Source organism: Haemaphysalis longicornis, unplaced genomic scaffold (assembly GCF_048455015.1).
Source record: "Haemaphysalis longicornis isolate Haplotype H1 unplaced genomic scaffold, Haemaphysalis longicornis Haplotype H1 scaffold_4, whole genome shotgun sequence".
NCBI classification, from domain to species: Eukaryota; Metazoa; Arthropoda; class Arachnida; order Ixodida; family Ixodidae; genus Haemaphysalis; species Haemaphysalis longicornis.
The window spans coordinates 220565917-220586698 of NW_027526361.1; the positions used below are offsets into that span (position 1 = coordinate 220565917).

At 44.8% G+C, this 20782-nt stretch overlaps 1 protein-coding gene across 4 annotated transcripts in view; it reads left to right on the top strand.

Moving 5' to 3' along the window:
- The window catches only part of LOC144179642 (ATP-binding cassette sub-family G member 1-like), a 68630-nt gene that overhangs the window by 31960 nt on the left and 15888 nt on the right, over positions 1 to 20782 (top strand). For all 4 annotated transcript variants that reach the window (XM_077708071.1, XM_077708073.1, XM_077708074.1 and 1 more), the window contains exons 5-11: positions 1884 to 2029; positions 5856 to 5979; positions 8703 to 8817; positions 9445 to 9590; positions 13363 to 13464; positions 16544 to 16712; positions 19912 to 20012. In XM_077708071.1, coding sequence (XP_077564197.1) covers positions 1884 to 2029; positions 5856 to 5979; positions 8703 to 8817; positions 9445 to 9590; positions 13363 to 13464; positions 16544 to 16712; positions 19912 to 20012 — 903 coding nt within the window. The remainder of the gene's footprint in view (positions 1 to 1883; positions 2030 to 5855; positions 5980 to 8702; positions 8818 to 9444; positions 9591 to 13362; positions 13465 to 16543; positions 16713 to 19911; positions 20013 to 20782) is intronic.

Sequence of the window (20782 nt, forward strand, 5' to 3'; positions counted from 1 at the left end):
AACGCACGCGCCCATGGGTGACATGGCGGTGGTGGTCGATGCGTGAATGAAGACGAAGCAAGTAATGGGAGCGTTCCCGGCTGGTGCAGGTTATGGTGATACCGGCCAGTGCAGGAAGTGATATGCTGAAAGACTGAAAGGCAGTGCTCACATTTGGTACATTTTGTTGCCAGACAATCAGGTTTGTAAAGGAAACAATGCGCAGAGACACTGATGCATCTTTACAGCAATTGGCTCCTTTCCTGGTCTTATGGAGCGATATTGTAATGCGAACCCCACAGGTCATTTGATTGATTGATTGATTGATTGATTGATTGATTGATTGATTGATTGATTGATTGATTGATTGATTGATTGATTGATTGATTGATTGATTGATTGATTGATTGATTGATTGATTGATTGATTGATTGATTGATTGATTGATTGATTGATTGATTGATTGATTGATTGATTGATTGATTGTACGGTTTAACGAACCGACGCAACGCAGGCGATAAGGCGCGCCGTAGTGTAGGGCTCCGGATTAATTTTGACCGCCTGGGGATCTTTAACGTGCGTTTTTCGCCTCCATCAAAACAGCAGGCACCGCGACTGGGAATCGAAAACCGCGACCTCCACAGGTCATTTGTATGCCTTGTCAGGCCCTGCACGGAAACTGCCCCTCCTCACGGTTCCTCGCTGCGGTCAGTCAGCAATTTAGGGTTCTTAATGAAACTTAAATGATTACAATAAACGTAAAAAATAACACATGTGTATAACGTGTTCCCGGAATAATATGCTCAGCCATCACGAGGTGCAATTAAGTGTAAATGACCACATTATCATATTAACTACTTCACGTCGTCTTACAAACGATTCCTTAGCGGCTGCATGACCGCAGCTCACCTCTTGCAGTGTTTCAATCCCATGTTGCATAAGTGTGAAAATCGTACTAGCCTAGAGCTGTTGCTAGTTCTCTCGCGCTGTTCATAATTCCAGCAATGCCGTTATAGCGAATGAGACGGGAGCCAAGAGCGACCATCGAACGAGAAGCTGGGTAACCACAGTGCAAGAGTAAATTTCCGCAAAACAAAGCTCTGCTCTCACACTTCTGAATCGCATTGTGCAAGCCTGAATCATTGCTAAAAATTTCGCTATCTAACTGGGAGGGTTATCGACGGCGCTTAACATGTATACTTATTTTTTTCTCCCCTTCCCTCCGTTTCAGCGGACGAAAAAAAAAAAAAACGCGTCACGGTTTTTATCCTAAAGCCACCCTTAGATCCTCTTAAAGTCGATTTTGGCGTCGCATGAACAAAAGTACGGTCAATACCAGGTACCTGTTACCGCGTTTAGGTGCAAATAATAAAATGCACAACTATTGCTCGCAAGCACTTGATTTCAGTAGTTCAAGGTAGCCGAGCAAGCTAGCCACGGCTTGCTCGGCACGGTGCAACGAAAGAAATTTTAAAACGACATGGTGCGTCAATGTAAAAAAATCACTTTCACACATTTTATTTCTGAATGCGATTGAACTGTCTCTAACACCAACCTCTCGCAAGAACTGATTCATTAGACGACAAAACAATTTTTTTCTTGGGAGGCACGATTCTCTGCATGGCTACATACAGGACGCCCAGTAGGTTCACACGCGTTGTATCATAAAGTGAGCAAATGGCTTAGTCAGTGCATTTCGACTATTTGTGCATCAATCCTGTGCAGGCTGCAAGGAAAACCTCTTTTTGGATCAGACAGGACATATATCAATTGTGAAACCAGCAAATCCTGTGGTTTATTGTGCGTTCCCCAGACAATCTTTCCTTTGCGTTTCCCAGACAATCTTTCAATCTTTACATCGACATGCAACCAATCCCTCACCCGTCTCTTCACTCAAACGGCAGGTCGATGATGCAATCCTCCGCTGGGGCTTGGAAGTGTGCGAAAACACGAGAGCCAGCTGTCTGTCGGGAGGACAGAGGAAGCGTCTGGCGATATCCCAAGAGCTCATTAGCAACCCGCCTGTCATCTTCTTGGATGAGCCAACGAGGTAAGCGAACTGCCTTCCTTGTACATGGGGGCAGGAGATCTATTAGCCACGTGCACATCCCTGCCACAAGAATCACGCGTTATCTTTCCGCGATTGTGCGGTAAAAATAGGCACTAGTTCACTGATACTGTGGGATAGCAGCTTAGACATGCGTTTTATGACTTTTAATTTGCTATTTTGTGTTGTGCCGTCACTGCATCGCGCGATAGTTCTGCACAGAAAGGATGCGTTGACACCGTAAATGCAAATACAACATAGTAAGAGCATCGCGCGTTGAATTTTCCTTGAGTGCACGGATTATCACGTGTCTTGCAAAGATGGCGTGATGTTCCCCGTTGTGAGCAACTGAGTAAGAATAAAAAAAATGTCACCATCGTCCTGGGTCGAGGCGGTCGAGGCCACGAAAAAAAGATTAGAATGCTGGTGGACGAAAAGCAGAGAGGGAATATTGCCTAGGATAGTTACCACCTGTAACAGAGAAAAAGAAGTATTTTGTGCCTAATAAGCTTTTTGTGCCTGCCCTAAGCAGTGCTACTATTAAACCAAGAGTATAAAACACAAGTATATTACTCCTTTTTCGTGAGATGACATGTCATCTCCCCGCTACAAAGGGGAAACCAATAGCAATCATCATCGTCAGTATAACTATCATCATCGGGAAACTGGAAGAAAAAGAAACGAGAAAGAAAAAAGAAAAAAAGTCCTGGGAAACTCCATGGACATCCAGCGAAGCTGTTGGACACCATTACAAATGCTGATGGAGGAGGGTATGAAATATATCTTGTCGTCTAGGCGGGCTTTGCGCTTGCGCTCGGCTTCTCTGACCGGAAATACTGGGTCCTGCGTAGCCTGACGCATGTGCTCGGCGTCTTTGCCAAGACCTGGTTTATCTATATTGACACTAGTCCTGCCTAGCCTTCAAACATAATCAGCAAACATCATCTTTACCAAGAATACATGGTGTGGGGGGGGGGGGGGGGGGTCCCATTATTAACAGGCGTCTTATCATTTCCAATGCGGTTTTGATGCTTGTTTTGTGCTTTGTGGTTTGCGGTTTGTTTTGAGCTCTGTGCTGTATACCTTATTAGTCTAACGCATGCGCTCGGCATCTAAGCCAGGAAATGCTTGGTCCTGCTTAGGTTTCCTGTTTACGACAATAAATGTTCCGACCAACTAAAGGCTAACAGCGACACTGTAAAAAGCCCTTTCACTTCCTTCATACATGCTGGTTGCTGGTACGTTTCTGCACTTTCAAATCACATTTACAGAGTAAAGTATACTTATTCGCCGTGAATGTGCGCATTCGAAGTTTGCCAAGCCAGCGCGTAATTTCTAACCTGTAGTTTGTTATTAGAAGTAACAATTTTCAGTTTTTTTTTTGTGTGTCACACAACGAACTAGGTCTTTTTTTTTCAGTTATTCCGAACAGCTTATAAGTTAAGAAGGTATCATACCAACTAACTTTTGAACCATCCCATATGTTTGATTTACCACTAAAATTACAACCACCTACCCTCTAATAAAGTACAAATTTAAATTACTCCGATAGAACTTCATTTGTCCCCTTCAGCTAATGCTCGCTATGTAGACGATAGTTTAATTTCTCGATTGGCGTTTTCCTACTGTTTACGGTAGTCAAACATTACTGTGTGCTACAGCTGATCGCCGAGGCGAATTCTGCTCTATAAAAATAACCGCTAAAATATGCTGTTTACCCCAGTCATGTGGAAGCAGGGCTGTTAGTGTTTACTATACGTCTACGAATTCATACAATAGTGAAACCTTTCTTAGTGGTACCGATGGCGTCCTGTAAAAGACTAATGCATTTCCTCATAGATATGTTTGGCGACCTAAAAACGCTGATAAGATCTCTAGACACGCGGGGCGAGCGTGAAACTGGGCCTCCGTTGTGTCAAAACGGTTACTTGAAAATCGCTACAAAGGAGCAGTTCTAGATAATGCAATACACGTACAGACCATGAAGAAGAAGTGTGGTAACGTACATTTATCTCGTAAACCATGTATGGGTATACATTTAGATCGTTCGCAGATGCGTTTACGTAGTGTGCGAAAAATTGTTGAATGGGTTCGTTCTTCGTTTGCGATCTGGGTCTTCGAAAGTTCGACGATCAATTGGACACACATTCGGAGGTTTAGACGCACTTTTGATGTGGGATAGCTTTCGCGCTTCCGTAAACTTTCCTTAGGTAGGAATGGGGAAGTTTTTCTAGTGTTTCATCCCTCAACCCGCTCCAGTGGCTCACTGGTTAAACCGTTGTGTTTATTACCACGACGACGCGGGATAGAGCCACGGCGCGGTGGCCTACTTTCTGGTGAACTTTCGCTTGTTAGGATTTTGGCGAACGTTAAAGTTCCCCAAGTGTTCTAAACTATGCAGTCGAGTGGGCCCATGGCGTCCAACTAACCAGCGGGAATTCAGACAAAGACGAAAGAAGTGCACCACAAGGACAGCCAATGGTTTTTTTTTTTGGCACGATTTTCAAACGGCAGAGCGAAAACATGACAAGGCAATGACAACGTCTTTGTCTGAGTTCGCGCTCGTTTTATCCAAGAATGTCTTTCCAACTAGTCCAGCTTGCAACCCCCCCCCCCCTTTACCCTGTCCAACTAATCCAAGGGAGGAGAACGGCGCGTAACAAAGGGCAACATTTTTTTCTTCAAAATTTCGATTACGCATCAGCACATCCACAATGCGATGTGCAAATTTAGACTTTAGATCGCTCCCGAAGATGGCTGCAGTCTGTTGCACTCGCGGTACTACAGCTGACGGAAATAAAATCTATTTTTAAGGGGGAAAATTTTATGACTCCTCATTTTTGCTCCTTGAAAAAACAAACTAAACAGGAAGTATGCTGTATCCGTATCGTAGTCATTCTCCGTTTGCAGCGCCTGGGGGCCTCTAAATAGTGGCAGCGTACCGAGACATTGATTTCAATAGTTGTCCTTTCACAATTACATTCCAACACTACCACATTTTTCCTTCTGTTTCTTTCGGACAGAATCAAGCTGCGAAAACGTAGCCAAAAATAAAAGTGAGCTTTTTGAGAATCACTAAGATTGCAGTGAACGCTCCGAGCCGCTTCATAAGACGCGGGCGGTCCTATCGCGTTCAGGGGTCTAGGCGATCGCTTCATCCCCACCATTTCAGCCACCTTACGGTCACCGTCTGGCTTCGTGCGCGTCTTTCCTTGGTGCGAAAGAGTGCGTTTAATATGTGGCAGCCCCATGCTAAAGAAACATACAAGGGGTAATTGCCCAGAGGCGGCCCGTATCTATAGTATAGCTGCCCTGAAAACAACATTTCATTTGATTCAGCGGCAGAATAGAATTCACGTACGCCTTCCACAATCTTCCCTAACGCCTTTGGAGTTAATGTGGGAAAAAGAGACAAACACCGGCAGTCTTAAACAGTATCTTTACGTTCCTTATATCACAGTCCTTTGGATAACTCCCGAGGCTCCTAAAAGCACTTAAAATGAATGTGCAAAACTAATGTGCAACGTCAATAATTTTGTTTGTTATGTTGCAGCCAGAAAAGGGGATATTATATTTATTGTCTATATCCATTAGAGCTACATTCCCGCACTTCGCCGAGTCCTGCAAGTTAATGCATCAGCTTTTATTCGGCGAGCCTTACTGCACCGATGTCAGATACGAATTTCTCACGTTATTTTCGTACACTTAAGGAAACATTCAACGCACTTTATCAACCTAAAAAGCAGAAATACAAACCTACTTTGATAAAGACGAACGCCTTTCAAGCGGTGTAGCGTGTTGTAAAACTTGGTTATGGTTAAATCCGTAGTGGCCTGGATAGCAGCTCAGCGTTACGATGCATACTGGTGCTGAAGTCTCTCGCTGCATGCGGCCACACTGTTCTCTGCTCGATTCACAACCCCAGTGCAACGCTCTTCTCACACTTCGACAAGGTAAGTGCCCATGCGTTTGTCACTTACCCCAAAATTCGGCCGTCACTTTGCATAGTAACAAGACAACTTGGAGTTCTCGATTCGTGTAACATGAGAAGAACTATTAGCTGACGTCCAGGTTGGCTCAGTTGTCACACGACCACGACCGCCTGTTGAGTTGATGTCTTTGAATACGAACTGTCGTTCTGTGTAGAAACGGTACCTTCCTCGACAGTAAAGTTGGGAAAAAATTCAGAATCTCTCCTTTCTGAGCGATGGGGTATTTCATGGATGCTAATAGTTTTCATGTTTATGATTTGTACAGCATGCGAGGAATGTATTCTCGAAGAGGTTGCGCTTTTTCATAAACCAGTTCAAAGTAACCAAAGGAAGTTATAAAAAACGTACAATTACAGCTGCTGCTTGCTTAGAGGTAAACTATTTAATTAGTGTCACCAAAGGTTTGCAGCAGTGTCACTGAATTTCCGGTCACGATCCACGAAACCTGTGAAGCAATGTAGCCTAGTCATGGGTCGGGATGTCACATTGGGCAACGCACTGTGTCATTCAAGAATTGTTGAAGAAGGCGCAAGATTATCGTGCTTAATTCTGACTGTAACTAGTTGAAAAAAATCGCGTTCTGCATATCGTTCTTCTTGCGTTATCACCCCAGATTGCTATTGTAGCCTTGGTGAGAAGAGGATAACCCTGCTTCACCCAAAGCGCTGTTTTCTCTTTTCAGCGAAAAAATTGCTATGGGCTCACTTTCATGAATGTCCTGTTGTGTTCGATTGTGACATCGCCCCAAGCAAGTTCGTCGCGACAATGGCATGCACATTGGCCATTTCAGAGAGTGGCATTGTTTGTGACATTGAAGTCAGATGCCTTGTATGCGAGCGACCTTGGCGGGGTCTCGACCCAGACTGCCGTGTTGCCTTCTATTGTTTCTTTGTCAACTCATATCGCGCATTGGGGCGTGTTCAAACATCTCCATTGAAGGTTGTTCGTGGAAGTCGGCTCGTCTCGCCCGCAGCACCCAAATCATAGGCAGCATTTCATACGTGATCGCAGATGAATAGAGCCACTAAAAGTCGTCATTAGAAGTGCAGGTTCCCAGAAAAGCTTCGAGGAATGCGCGCTGGGGTACAGACGAAACCAAAATACGTTCTACTCGCCTCGAGTGGAAGAGAACAAGGCGAAAAACGAGGAATGACGGGCGCTGCACTTTGGCCCCTTAGGAGACGAGCACATGCGTTTGCGTTGCGGAGAAAGCCTAGCAACAGCGCGCTGCAGTTCCAGTCTCTAGACGTGCAGTGTTGCGGATTTGTTCTCGGTTCTCCGTCGTGTTTCGGGCGTGTTAATTTAGCTCACGTACAGCCGCGCAGCGTGCGCGCCCGAGCATTGAATTGGCTCGCAGAACCACTGATTCAGGTCGTTTTTGTGCGTGCGAGCAGAAAGGAAATGTACTGCTTAGAAGTAACTAAACACCACGATTCCTCCCTGCCTCATAACGTACCTTAGCAGGTTGCACTTCACGGAGTCGGGAAACACCGTACCGTAACACCAAAGTAGACACCTGCACTCCGTCGCTACTTGGACAGCTAAATGGGCAGTCGATGCTGTTCTATTTTTGTTATTGGCGCCCTTTTGAATCTCAACAGCGACGCAGCTGAGTTTTCCAGAACGGTGGTTGCACTGCAAGAACCACTCGCAGAACTGCGGAAGTTTAGTTTTTAGTCGAAGGGATGGGGAATTAATCGTGCAAGCGTAAATCCATCGACTTTGTTCGGTAATCACCTGGACCGGTTTTCCCCAAATACGCCTTTTTATTTTTCTATCCGCCTCTTGCTGGTACTTACTGAGTTCCTGCCTGAGTATGTCCCCAATTTAGAGCATTCACAGGCGCGGTACGAATAGGTTGTGGGTGTGGGATACTAAGAGGTTATGGAATTTGAGTTGTACAATTTCCTATCCAAAAAAAAAAAAACGTAACACCTTTGCTCGTTACTCGGTCAACAGTTATCAATAATACGTTACTCATTTATTAAGTTTAAAGCGGTTTATAAATTTGTATTCATAAAAACGGAGGTGTTGGCAACGCGTTACGCGCTGCTTTGTCTCAGGTGAATTGCAGCTATGCGGGCCCTCGTAGGAAGCCCATACCTTTTTCTAATCTTACAAATGACGCTGAAACAGCAGTCGCGCTTCCTTAATAAGCTTTATCGGACTTTTATTTCATCCCGCCGTCTTTTCAGTGCCCATTATTTGCTCGTTCCGGAACACAATATTTTCGGACACTTACAATTCCTCACTGCTGCGTGACTGTGAGACCCGGTAAATCGTAAATATCGTTTCCGAAATGCTTAAAAATTAACACTGAGCCATGTGGGTATCCATAAAATCACTAGTTTACAACGGGGAAGACGTATTCAACGCTTTAAAAGTCCTGCAATACAAAGTCATTTGTTCAAGTTTTATTCAAACAGTGTTACTGCTGTTGCAGTAACACTTTGATGTATCCGACTTCCTGACACGAATAATTATGTACACTACACTCAATATTTTAGTTATTGCGACCGCTATCGTGTAAGAGCTTGCAACGCAGCGGGAACCGTTTAGAAAAAATTGCCTTCTGACAGTTGACGAAAAGCTTTAAAGCCGCATAACAGTATCCCTGCTGCATGGAACATATTGAGGTCGATATGAAATGTCGCTTCCTGTAATGACACATGTTCATCTTTCAGCTGTACATGATATCCGAGGGGATGTGCATATACAACGGTCCAGTCGACAAATTGCTTCCATTTCTAAGTGCTCAAAACCTCCACTGCCCAATTCACCATAATCCATCAGATTTCAGTGAGTCGAATTCTCAAAGCACCACAGCTTCACTCGGCTTGTTTGACAAATACCTGTGTACTTAACAGGGCAGATTCAAGAAGAGCGAGCTACAATGAGGCCAGTATGTGCTGCAGTGTTTTTGGTATAATAAGAAACATTGGCAAAAAATTGCCTCAGGAGAAAATAAATGATGGAGATAATTTTTTTGAGATAAGAAAGAGTGCCAGATTTTAGGCAGTACTTTTGTAAAAGATGTTCGGTACGTCAAGCTTCCTCGCAGTTTTTAAGTCTCTGACAGAAAACTCTTCGCACAAAAGAGTGGTTTGAAAATTGTAGGAGAGCGCTTTAATACAGGAAATGTGCAATGAAACCGAATGTGTTTAAAATGCAGGCGATGCAACAGTGTATTTTCGCCTAGTTTGATACGCCAGGAAATGTTCAACAGTGAGATTAGCTGTTCATAACGCATTTGTTTTAGAGTGTTTCAATGTGGACATACTATGCAGAAAAGCCTGCTTAAAAACTGACATTACGCACAGCCTGCTCTGCAAGCACTCTGCAAACACAGACGTCGACAATCTTTCTCCTAAAAAGCCAGGCAACTAAACAGCTTTCTCATGCGTACCTTTGTTCTTTTCATTCCAGTTACAGAGATAGCCTCGGGCGAACACGGAGAATTAAGTAAACAGCTCGCGAAATCTTTTAAGCCCGGATTTATTGCTTCCAGCAGCGAAGGGAGCTTTGATCATCCAGAACTCACCCCTTATGGCGGAAGAGTGATGACAGAAGCGGTGAGTACGTCAAATACTGCAAGTATCTGCAACATTTTCAGATAGCAGCACTTTACTTTGAACAAAAACGAAACTACAGATGAATTTTACGGGTACAGACAACCAAGGGTAGTGCAGAGTATGTCAAGTAGCTCATATGAAATCCAGCGTTTCATAAATTCGCGTAACCACAACGAATTCTAAATAAATCTGCTGAAATCATTTCAAATTGGCACTAAAGTTTCTGAAATTTGAAAGGTGGCGCAATGTTGCGTCTAAAGGGGACAGTAGCGTACGTGTACAAACAGATCCGTCGGTAGTTTTCGCATTGAAACGGTAGTGTCACGTATACATCCACCGCATAAAAGAATAGACAAGACTGCATTTTAGATGCGACTGCATCTCATTCACTCGCCTTGTCCCTCCATACGGCGTTGTTGTCCGTCCACACCCCTCCCCTACACTATAAAAAAAATAATAGTTAGCGGCGCCCGGTTTCGATCCCACGACCCTGCGGGCGGAACGAGAGGTACATGGTGCTCTTCCCAATGCGCCACAAACCCGAGACAGAATCAAATGCTACGAACGCGCCTTATATCCTTGACTCATTCAAACTACGTCAAGAAGCTACTGATACAACGCATGATGGGGCAATGATTAACACTTGCAATAAAAGAAAAGAAGCTCCCACTTACAGCAACAATGATGGAGTAAAGGTCGTTGCGACAGCGAAGCCCCAAGCATACCACTTAGAGAGATTGACCAAAATTGGCCAATAAAACATAATAATAATCATAAAACATAATAATGATACGCGTTCCCGACACGTTTCAAGCGATTTCCGAATCAATCCAGCGGAAACACCAAGTGAACCCCACGATGCGTCGCATCTACACAGGGTTCCCCTCGCGGGGAGGTGGGCGCAATTTTTTTTATTGTTTTAGAAGGGGCATGTTCTTAAATACCTTTTTTAATGTCACGTGCAGGTGCTGTCATAAGAAATTGGTACAAGTATTTGTGAATATCACAAACTTGTTGTCTTACTGGCATTCTGATAGCCATTACCGGATTACAGAAAGCTTTTTCTTTAGGGAGGACTCCTTTAATCGCACACAAACGCAGCCAGGCAGTTTGCGGTGGAAGAAATTCCTGTAAATTTACGACACCGTGTTCTAATTATTGTTGACGGCCCCTGTACCGTTACACGTATGTTCCTTCACGGCTTACTGTCATGCTTCACAGCATTCATTCTGCAGCATACGTAAGGCTTATCGACCTAAAAATTCACCTTTCAATCTTTCTAGGGCCCTATCGAAAAAACCGTGCCGGCTCAGAGTGTTTTAAATGATGTCATTATATTTTAAATAGCGTATACCCTACAAACGTGTGTTGTGTACCCTATTAAGCACTGAACTATTCTTTCCCTCACACAAACCTACGCTTGAATATGGCGCGTTTGTGGCTGTAACTCTATTTTTTTAGTTTCAGTGCATTGATGCGATAACTATATATTTCAGCGAGTTTATTGATTTACTAATAAATCTCGGTTCAAAAGTGGCAGCCCAATATCCTGCAACTAGTATATCGAGTTGTATAGCCTGAAGGTACATTAATTTAGGCACTTGCCCGGTAAAGTTGTACGAAAGGCAACAGGTGTTTCCTCAAACTCTAAAGCACGGGTTATAAAGCAGTTCGCCCGAAATAAAATTGGTAAACAAACATAGCAGAACGCTTTTCTATGCTTTTTCCCCTAATTGAGTTCTCTATGTAACGACAATTCAGCTGTCACAACTACATGGGTTTCCCTGAAGACAGCGTATAGATTTTACATTCGCGGGTATTTATTTACTTCGGCAGGCATTTTGTTTGTACTTAGCGGAGACCCCGAAAAATTAGGCCAGCTTCACAGTGGTCACGTGAAGACTGGGCAAACAGCAAAGCTGGCGGCCCCACCTAGATTATTTTCGGTTCGGCTAGCTTTATCCGCTGTCGAGTAGCGCCGCAGCGGCTTGCGCGCCGCGCTTCCTCTTCTCCGGGAGTGACGCTCTTCTTCTGTCGCCCCTAGAGTTCCTGTATATAGCTCCCCTAGGGGAGCAGAGTTGCGCGTCCATCCGCCATCTTGAGTTCCAGGTCGTGCGGGAAGGCCACCCTTCTCGCGTGAAAAAGCTGCCGCCGGGCCGCCGCGCCAGTGGCAGTGGCAAGGAGGAGTGGCGAGGAGCGGCCGGGCAAAAACTGGCGTACGATATTGGACCGCTTATCAGATGAGCGGCCGCCGCTGCCGCCGCTTCCACAACCGCCGATGCCCAGTTGAGTAGAACTGATTGTGCTCAGCACTGAAAGCGGGCTTTCTGTCGAACTCGAACCCGCGGCATGTGGCAATCAGATGCGCAACTCTTGCGCTACGCGATATACAGGAACTCTAGTCGCCCCATCTCTCCCTTCGTCGGAGACCAGGCTCTTGCACACGGATTTCCCAACGCTGAAAGTTCTCCGTGACTGCACGCCAAGATCGTTTAGTCCACAGGCTTTCGCATCTCTTCCAAAGTGGGTCGCATTAGCATGCGGTAGAACCGGCGGCAGCAAGCTTCGTGAACTCGACGTCTGTAGCGCGTGCTTTTCTGTGCTTCCCACTTGCGGCGCGAGCGAACGTGAACTGGCGAGGAGAACAGCACGCCAGAGATCACGCCAGGAACGCTGGGCAGAGTGTTCCCGAAGGTCGAGTGGTGCCGGCGCGCGCCTTGGCGTCATCGCTCGGCGAGGCTTTCCGGCGCACGTTCGCCGGCCCATCCCCAGCTTCAACTGCATCGCTGTTAAAACTGATTGATTGATTGATTCTAGGGTTTAATGCGCCGACGCAACGCAGGCGATGAGGTGCGCCGTAGTGGAGGGCTCCGGATTAATTTTGACCACCTGGGGATCTTTAACGTGCGCCGAAATCTCGCACACACGGGCGTTTTTCCTTATTTTCGCTTCCATCAAAAAAGCGGCCGCCGCGGCCGGGAATCGAACCCGCGACCTCGTGCTCAGCAGCGCAACGCCTTAGCCACTGAGCCACCGCGGCGGGTCGCTGTTAAAACTGAGGCGCCTTATCCTACGATTGAATATTTTCTAAGATTATGATATTCATACCTACGAACTCATGTGCCTCAGGGGCCCTTAAATGTTGCGGTTTTTGTACGAGTGTTCTCTCACGAGCGGTTTAGTCTAATTGTTTACCTACTCATATCATATCACTCATACTCATATCATATCATACCTACTCATACAACAAGCCCTTCAGTTCACCCTTCTACTCATATCACTCTTGCCTTTCCGTAGACTATCTATTATTTTCTCGAAGCCCGTTTGACTAGCTTTTGCATGCAGGTCTTCGAACCATTCATGCGATTATTCTAACGTAATGTACCGTAAGTATATTAACAGGAACCTAATATGAAAAATAATTACGTAGACAAAATTGGTACACATAAAATCACAAGGTCAGAAAAAAATAGGGAGCTCCTCTTACTTTTTTGAAGATCCCGTATGCAACAGAGGCCTTCAGTTGTTGGTAGATGATATGTCTACCAAATCACGCAATTAATCACTCAAAGATCTGAACATTGTAGCGTCCTATTCTATTACGTAAACACAGGTGGCTGTATAAAACTACATGAAACCAGAAATACTTTGTTGCCTCTGACGGTCACTTGCAGTGGTTCAGTTTGGTAGATGAACTGTCACTAACCCTCTTAAACATTACCCAAGCGAGGTGACACTACATCCGCAGTGATAAGCTATGTTACTATTCCAGGAAAAACGAGAAGAACGACTGCTATACCAAGTAAAAGCAAACGGCTGCTTTCAGTTTGGTGTTCTGCTGAAGCGGTGCTTTCTCTGCATAGTTAGAAACAAGGTAAGCATCCTTTATTTCATTGTATTAGTTTCTAGCAAGAAAGAAGGTGCTCGCTACGATTGTAATCTTGGGGCCGCACTTATTTATTTATTGGTATCCAGTTTTGCTGTGCAGCATTTAAGCGCCTGGTCTTGTGGCTTCGCGGTGCCGTCATCTCTCCTTGTAACCGAGCGAAGGAAGGGCAGATGGAAGACAAACGAGATAGAACGAGCAGGAAAGCAGAGGAGGAAAGTATGGCGAAAGTGTGAAGGGGAAGGTGGTACGCCGGTACGGCGCGAGACAGTCTCCCCGGTGGAGACGTGCTTCGAAGTAACCGAGAGAACTTCAGACGAACTGCAGGCGAAATTGAACATAAGTATTCAAAAGTAAGCTCCAGACACGGCGCCTTGTCTGTCTTGTTTGCTTCTTCATGTGTCCACATTTTTTGCCCCCTGAAACCTTTTTCACTAATGATGCGTACAACTGAACTCTCATCTGTATTCGATTACGGTGACATCTGTCAATAGTTTACTAAAAGGAGTATGTTTTCACGGCAGCTGTTCAGTTCTGTGCGGGCATCGTGTGCCTATCGCGAATATGGTTACGCATTCCCGGGAAAGAACAGATTGACAACAATATGCCTTTGTCGCTCGGAAGCACGTCAATTGGGAATCACTACTACTCGGGCACAGGTGCTCGTCGATAGCAACGCATCGCTGCAAGTTTATATTCAACTTTTAAGGAAAAAGCCTTACGAGCCACATACTGCTAGAAACCGGCGTTGTCGCGGTTTTCCGGGTGAGAACATGGCCGTCGCCGAGGTCAAGACATAATAAAACGCATTTTTCTTTGTATGGAAATGAACCCTGGTCTCAAGTGTTAGATCATGCTACCTAAGCACATTGACAGCGCAGGACAAAAGTTACCCCTTGCGTGCCTCACTGACGCCATCTTGCGTGGCAGGTGATGGTGACAGCAAGTGACGGGAACAGGCGCAGCCCTGCCACGCCGAATTGTGATTCAGACGAGGTGGTGATGCTGAGTGTGGCCATTCGGCCTGTCGAAGTAATTCGCGCCAGAAGGCAAAAGAGATGAAAACGAACAGAGAGACGCAAACATGGTGCAGCAGTAAAGAAAGCTGTTCTAAGTGTCACCACAGAAATCATTTTTTGTATGATTTGAACATTTTACTGCCACGATAGCAAAGTGTAATACCATAAATATAGCCGTCGCTGTTTCATACCGCCTGCGAAACACACAGCAGTAGCAGAACACGCATCTATAGTACAGTGTACTAGGAAAGAAAGGTGTGTCGTTCGGGAGCGACTAGGGCGGTCCCTCTTGCAGTGAAAATTTCTACTGAAGAACTCTTGCGGCCGCTGCTTACCAGTTGGCTTCAGAAGTTTTGCTTGTTAAAGTAATCCGTACTTATTGTCCTGAATATTCTTATTTCTTTATTGCATGAAATAAAGTTTTATAAAACCCGTCAAAATAACTCTTTAGTTTCGTCTAAAGACATAAAGGGGGCGCTAGCTGCAACAGGAGTTCTTTGGGAACGCCTGCGATCCATAGATTTTTGTCATTGCAATGGAACTCCCGCTCTCCATTGGTTTTTTTTTTCTCACAACACACCTTACATTCTAGTGCACTCCAACTATAGTGAGCATTGTGCAAAAACGGCAAGGCTCAATATACCTTCCAAGTATTGCAAGGTATACTGATGCACCTCAAACTAATACTCCCCAAGTGTTGGCTAGAGGTGTATCAGTAAACGTGCTCTATATTTTGACGGGACTTCTTGGAGCACTTTTGGAGGAACAGTGACAAACAGAGATTACCAACTAGACTCACGGCGAAAAAGTGGATGTTGCTTTTTTTGTATCTTTTACCGGGTGCGCAGAAGATATGTTCAAAAGTTTATGTGCAACCTATTGGTGTTTAGCTACTCAAAAAAGATTGCCCTGAACCAAGGATTCGCAGAGCAAATTTTTGGACTTGTTTTTGACAGCTTTCTCTATATCCTGTTGTTCTCAACTTACTTTTTAATGAAAAGCTAGTCTTGGATGCGCAAAATTGTCCCATTGCGGCTTCGGCGCACTATCACATGCGTTAATAACGTGTACTTCCCGCTACGAGAAAAGTAATCATTATATAGGAGCATAATAGCAATACGGCGGCGTCGTCATAATAAAAATATTTTCGCTTCACTCTTCAAACTTTTCTGCGCTCTAAGCACGTTCCAAGCGAAAATAATTTTCGGACCCAACTTACACAAAACCTTCAGTTACTTAACTGATGCGAAATCTTTCGGCCTCCTTGCAATCCGGATCCTGTGGATGATTTATGGACTTTTTTCACCAAAGCTTTAGTAATTTCCTCAAGTGGTTTCGCCGTCGCGGTTGATTTGACCTTCATTTGACCGTAGGTGCGCATCACGTGGCTCGCCGGGCCGAGCTTGACGCAGGGTCGCGTTCTTCGCACCCGCCGGCGCTTCTTGCTTGGCGCATGCGCTTTCTGCAGCTGCTTCGCGCCTGACCACGTGACTCGCCGCGAGCATGCGACCTTGGCCACGAATGAGAGCGAGCATTGGGTCGTATTCTTCGAGCGTTGCGTGGTAGCTCGAGGCTGTGAGCCGTCGGCGGATAGTGGCTTCCTACCACCCCGCGGATACCGTCCGAAGAGCCGTTAGGTTCCGATAACACCAGAACGGAGAACGGTAGACAAAGGCAGGCTTTGGATGAATAGTATAATACTTACAGCTGAATCAAATGTCAACCAAATGAAACCAAAATTTAACAGGCTAAGTCAAGCTTTCGCGTGGCATATCAAGGGTTAGCGAAGATACACTACAGCCATTTTCTTTTTTTTTTTCAAATATTCTTTGTGGCTTCGGGATAGAAAATAAGTATATTATTTTTATACAGGGCCAACACTCAAAACCTGCCGGCACAAGATTTATATAGGGCCAATATTCGCCTCCATATAAACGGGTATAGAGGTCGTGTAGCACTGAACCGCTGCTACTTTATGGTGAACTGTTTCTAAGGGTATGAGTAAAAGCATGCGAAAATAACAATTTTCCTTTTTTGGCATCTGCTAGGTTGCTTCGCAACTTCGCATCTTGGCCTACATATTTTTTTCCGCCCTTTTGACCATGATGTACTACGACATCGGTAACAAGGCTACTCGAGTCATGAACAACGCTGCCCTGTTCGTCGTCACCCTGGCGATAATTCTCTTCCAGTCCATCATGCCCACGGTTTTAATATGTGAGTATACATTGATTCCCTACAAATGCGGCGGAAGAAAAATATTAACCTGTCTTAGCTTTGCGTGTTAGACCAGCAAACAGTTCTTTTTGATTCATACTTTTCATCAGAAGCAAAGCAATGGCAAACTTGAGGAATCACAATCACAAAGCAATACATCTGACAAAATGTACCGAAAATTACAGCAACCTAAGCAGCGCAAATTGCGTTGCCCCTAATGAACTAGCTCCGTAGTATTCAGGAATTAATAGTCAGGAACAAGTATTCATAAAAAGGATTTATTCATCATAAACAAACGCAGCACAATCAGCTAGTTTATACATGAGTCTCGAGCGCGCAATTGTCACGAATATGGAGCACGTAAGGAACTCTGCAACACTTTTGACCAATTTTTGATCGTATTTTGTAATGGTTCAAGGTGCCGTGAACAAGCGCCTTCATTAACTAAAATAGGTGTCACACAGTACCTGAGCCAAAAATTACTACTTTACAACCATAACATAACTTAGAAACTCGCTCCAAGCATTTCTGCCTTCTTCCCGGTTTTGGCGTTTAATGAGCGCTGGGATGACGTCATTCGAGCAACCCGCGGTTATTGGTTAGTGTTCTTTCACGTACAGCAATGAACGCATTTCATAGCCGCTTTAAAAAATTCCAAAGCAAGCAAAGTAGAAACTCGAAGACGTATCTGCTGCGGAGAAAATCTCGCAGCGCCGCTTTGTGCTGGCAATAAGTGTAGATTTTACAGTGCTTCCAGGAACGAAGTAAATATTGAAAGCCTATATCAGAAGTGTTGCACTGTCCTTAAAAATGTCAATAGGGGGTCAGTATGATCCGGAGCCCTGCACTACGGCGTGCCTCATTTCTCAGGCTTACCTTCGACCTGGAATGGTGTCAAAATTCCCCGCAAAAGCATGACGTTGCGTCTGTCTATAATCTGAGTTGGCCTGTTGTGGCGCACCAAAACGTTTTTCAGTTGTAGGTGTTTTCGTGTTGCCGAGGTTTTACTAATTTACCCCATCCACTACCACACTTTACTCAGTAGTAACATTATAAATTGTAATTCCGGGAGCAGGTACCTGTTTGGGTGATCTGTTTATGACTCTTCGCCTTTGCGACTGACCATGTTAAAATAAATACAGAATGAGAACGCTCAACGGCGAATAAAACTTGTCAAAGAGAAGGCAGCTGTTCTGATGGTCGCAGAGTTGTGACTTACCAAAAAATGACTAAATTACGGAAGGAATGAGAAGCACATAGCTTGGCAATGGATCGTTGATACGTAGTCAAATACAAGACTGCATAAAGGCAACCCTCAAAGGAGAACCAAACCCTTGACCTCTGCGAAATAAAGAAAAGCAATTTTGGGAGCACCGTTAGGATGCCCCATGCCCCGCGTATATCTCATATTGAAAAGTATTGTTTGATTTTACTGAGGTTGCAGTTTGGGTTACGATTTTTAATGGTTGCCGTATTTATGTGCGGGGGAGGGGTGTAATTTATTAAATGTGCGTCAAGTAATACAGGCCCACGACTGCTTCTCTAAACAATCAATCTATATTGAACCAAAGGCCACATTATTTCGTGTCACTAAATGAAAACACTTGTTGAAATGGCGTGAAAACTGCCTAGTAAAGTGGGCACAGGTTCCCAAGCTGCTCTTTCCTTGCAATCACCGCCGCATCAACTTTTGCAGCAAATCTAACGCGCCACTTTTTTTCTCGAGAATGCGAGAAAAATGTCCATTTTAGAAGTACAAACCACCGCTGATCTGTAAGCTCACCATGGTGCCAGCCCTTAGTTCAACAAATATAAGATGAAACAAATCACCAGAATTTAAACGCTGCGACGTCAATTTCCGTCATATAATTGCTACGATACCTGGTATCCCTCTACTATGGCGCTAGTAAAATATAAAAACACTACAGACATTACAATTTCCGCAAAGCGTAACAAATTTGGAGCAGAGTATTTGAATGTAGGGTGAACGTTTGCACGCCTTTGACATGCGTACCTATATTCTCGCTTTGGGACGGATGTTTCGACGTTGACATTTTCTTTCTCTTTCGTCCAGTTGACAGGGTAGCATCGTTGCAAAACAAACTTGCGCGAAAACCGTGAATATAAACGCAAGTGACATATCCTGCGACCTTTTGAATATCCTAATGGTGGTGACACGGTGCTACACATCGACGTCGTTTAGCGGGAAGGAAACGGCGGGCACAGTTAAAAAAGAGACGCACAACACCAAGGGCCGCAATGTTTGTTTTTGCATAAAAATAGCGATTGTACGATTGCCACGGAACTGAATCAAAATCGCATTTTTAAGTTTAAGCATTGTAGGAAAGAGGCGACCTTTATGCGTAATAAAACGCACTGCAATAAGCCGTTCACAGGACCTGCCGTGCTAAATGTCCCACAGACACCGCAATAAAACCATCGCCGATATATTCCCCTCCGCAGATACAGCCGTCTCTGTATGGGTGGGTGTGGCCGGTGATTGTGAACGGTGCAAAAAGTAATAGCGAGGCTGTTAAACAGCCGGCGTGCGGTCAAGAGCCGGCGTCGGGGTCAAGAGCTCGGATCACAATTGTTTCTACGCAAGACAGAAAGGCGCTTTCGGCTGCTGCGCTACATTGGAGTACCTATAGTTCTATCTTTTATACTTACCTGTGCTTTCAGTCGTAAACTAAATAAACGATGATTCGACGCAACTATCATTACGCGATTGAATGAATATGTCCCCATTCTTCGACCAGATTTGGGGGAAATCCTCAAGGTGGAGTAAGTTTCTGCGAAGGAAAGTTTGGCGTCCACCTGAATGCAGCCATACGGCTGCATTTCCTTTGTAGCCGTATGGCTGCATTCAGGTGGATGTTAAACTTTCCTTTGCATGTTCCCATTCTCTTAGAAACGCAGGGTGGTATCTCAAAAATGTCAAACAGCCAACAAGTTAGTACCTAAACAAATGAGCAAAAGTGTAACCTAGATATCGAGATATGTTGTGCCCGCGGGTTGCACATGCCTAAGCGTCACCAGGAGTACTACTGCATCAGTCAGTACAAAGCGGTATAAATTTTCTAATTTGTTAACAAATTATCTCATGAAACTTACCCTATGTGGAAACAGCAAACACATGGTTTTGTGCATTTGTACCCGTAGAATTTTTATTTAGGTGTCGTGTTTTCTTTCTTTCTAGTCCCGACGGAGCTTAATGTGCTGCTAAGGGAACATCGAAACTGTTGGTACAGTCCAAGCATGTACTTCATTGCTCGAATCATCACGGAACTCCCATTCACGGTAAATAACACCCCTATTCGTTGTGAAATCCAGTTTTAAACAGTTGAAAGTTAGTTCATAATTTCTATTGTAGCATTCACTACTACCCTACGATGGCGGAGTAAAGATGACAAATGAGTGAAAGGACGGCCAGAATTCTCGCCCTTCTCTCGTTACTCGGTCATAGCTGTTACTAGTTGCGCTGCTGAGCACGAGGTCGCGGGTTCGATTCCCGGCCGCGGCGGCCGCTTTTCTGATGGAGGCGAAAAGCAAAAACGCCCGTGTGTACGAGATTTCGGCGCACGTTAAAGATCCCCAGGTGGTCAAAATTAATCCGGAGCCCTCCACTACGGCGCGCCTCATCGCCTGCGTTGCGTCGGCACGTTAAACCCCACAATCAAATCAATCATAGCTGTTACTAGTAAACTGTCCGAGCCACCACTGTACTTCCACCATTTTTCAGCGATATTATAAAATTGGATGTCCTTATTTTTAAAAAACACGGCATTTCTCGAAACTTGATGCGCAAAAGATGTGTAGTATCGAGCGGGTTAACCTTGTTTCTGGGAGGTAGCTTGTTGCAAACGTATTACAGCATACCAAACGACACTGCTGCGGAATATTTTAGTGTTAAAAAAGCATCTACTAGCTCGAGATTAAAACCAATCTTTAACTGCGGCGAACTTTTATCTCGCAAACACTTTGGCTACTTCGAAGGTTTGGTTGATTTGTAAAGGCACCTTGCAACAGTTTTCCCAACTTTTGTTTCTGAATCCTAAATTCTTTCAGAA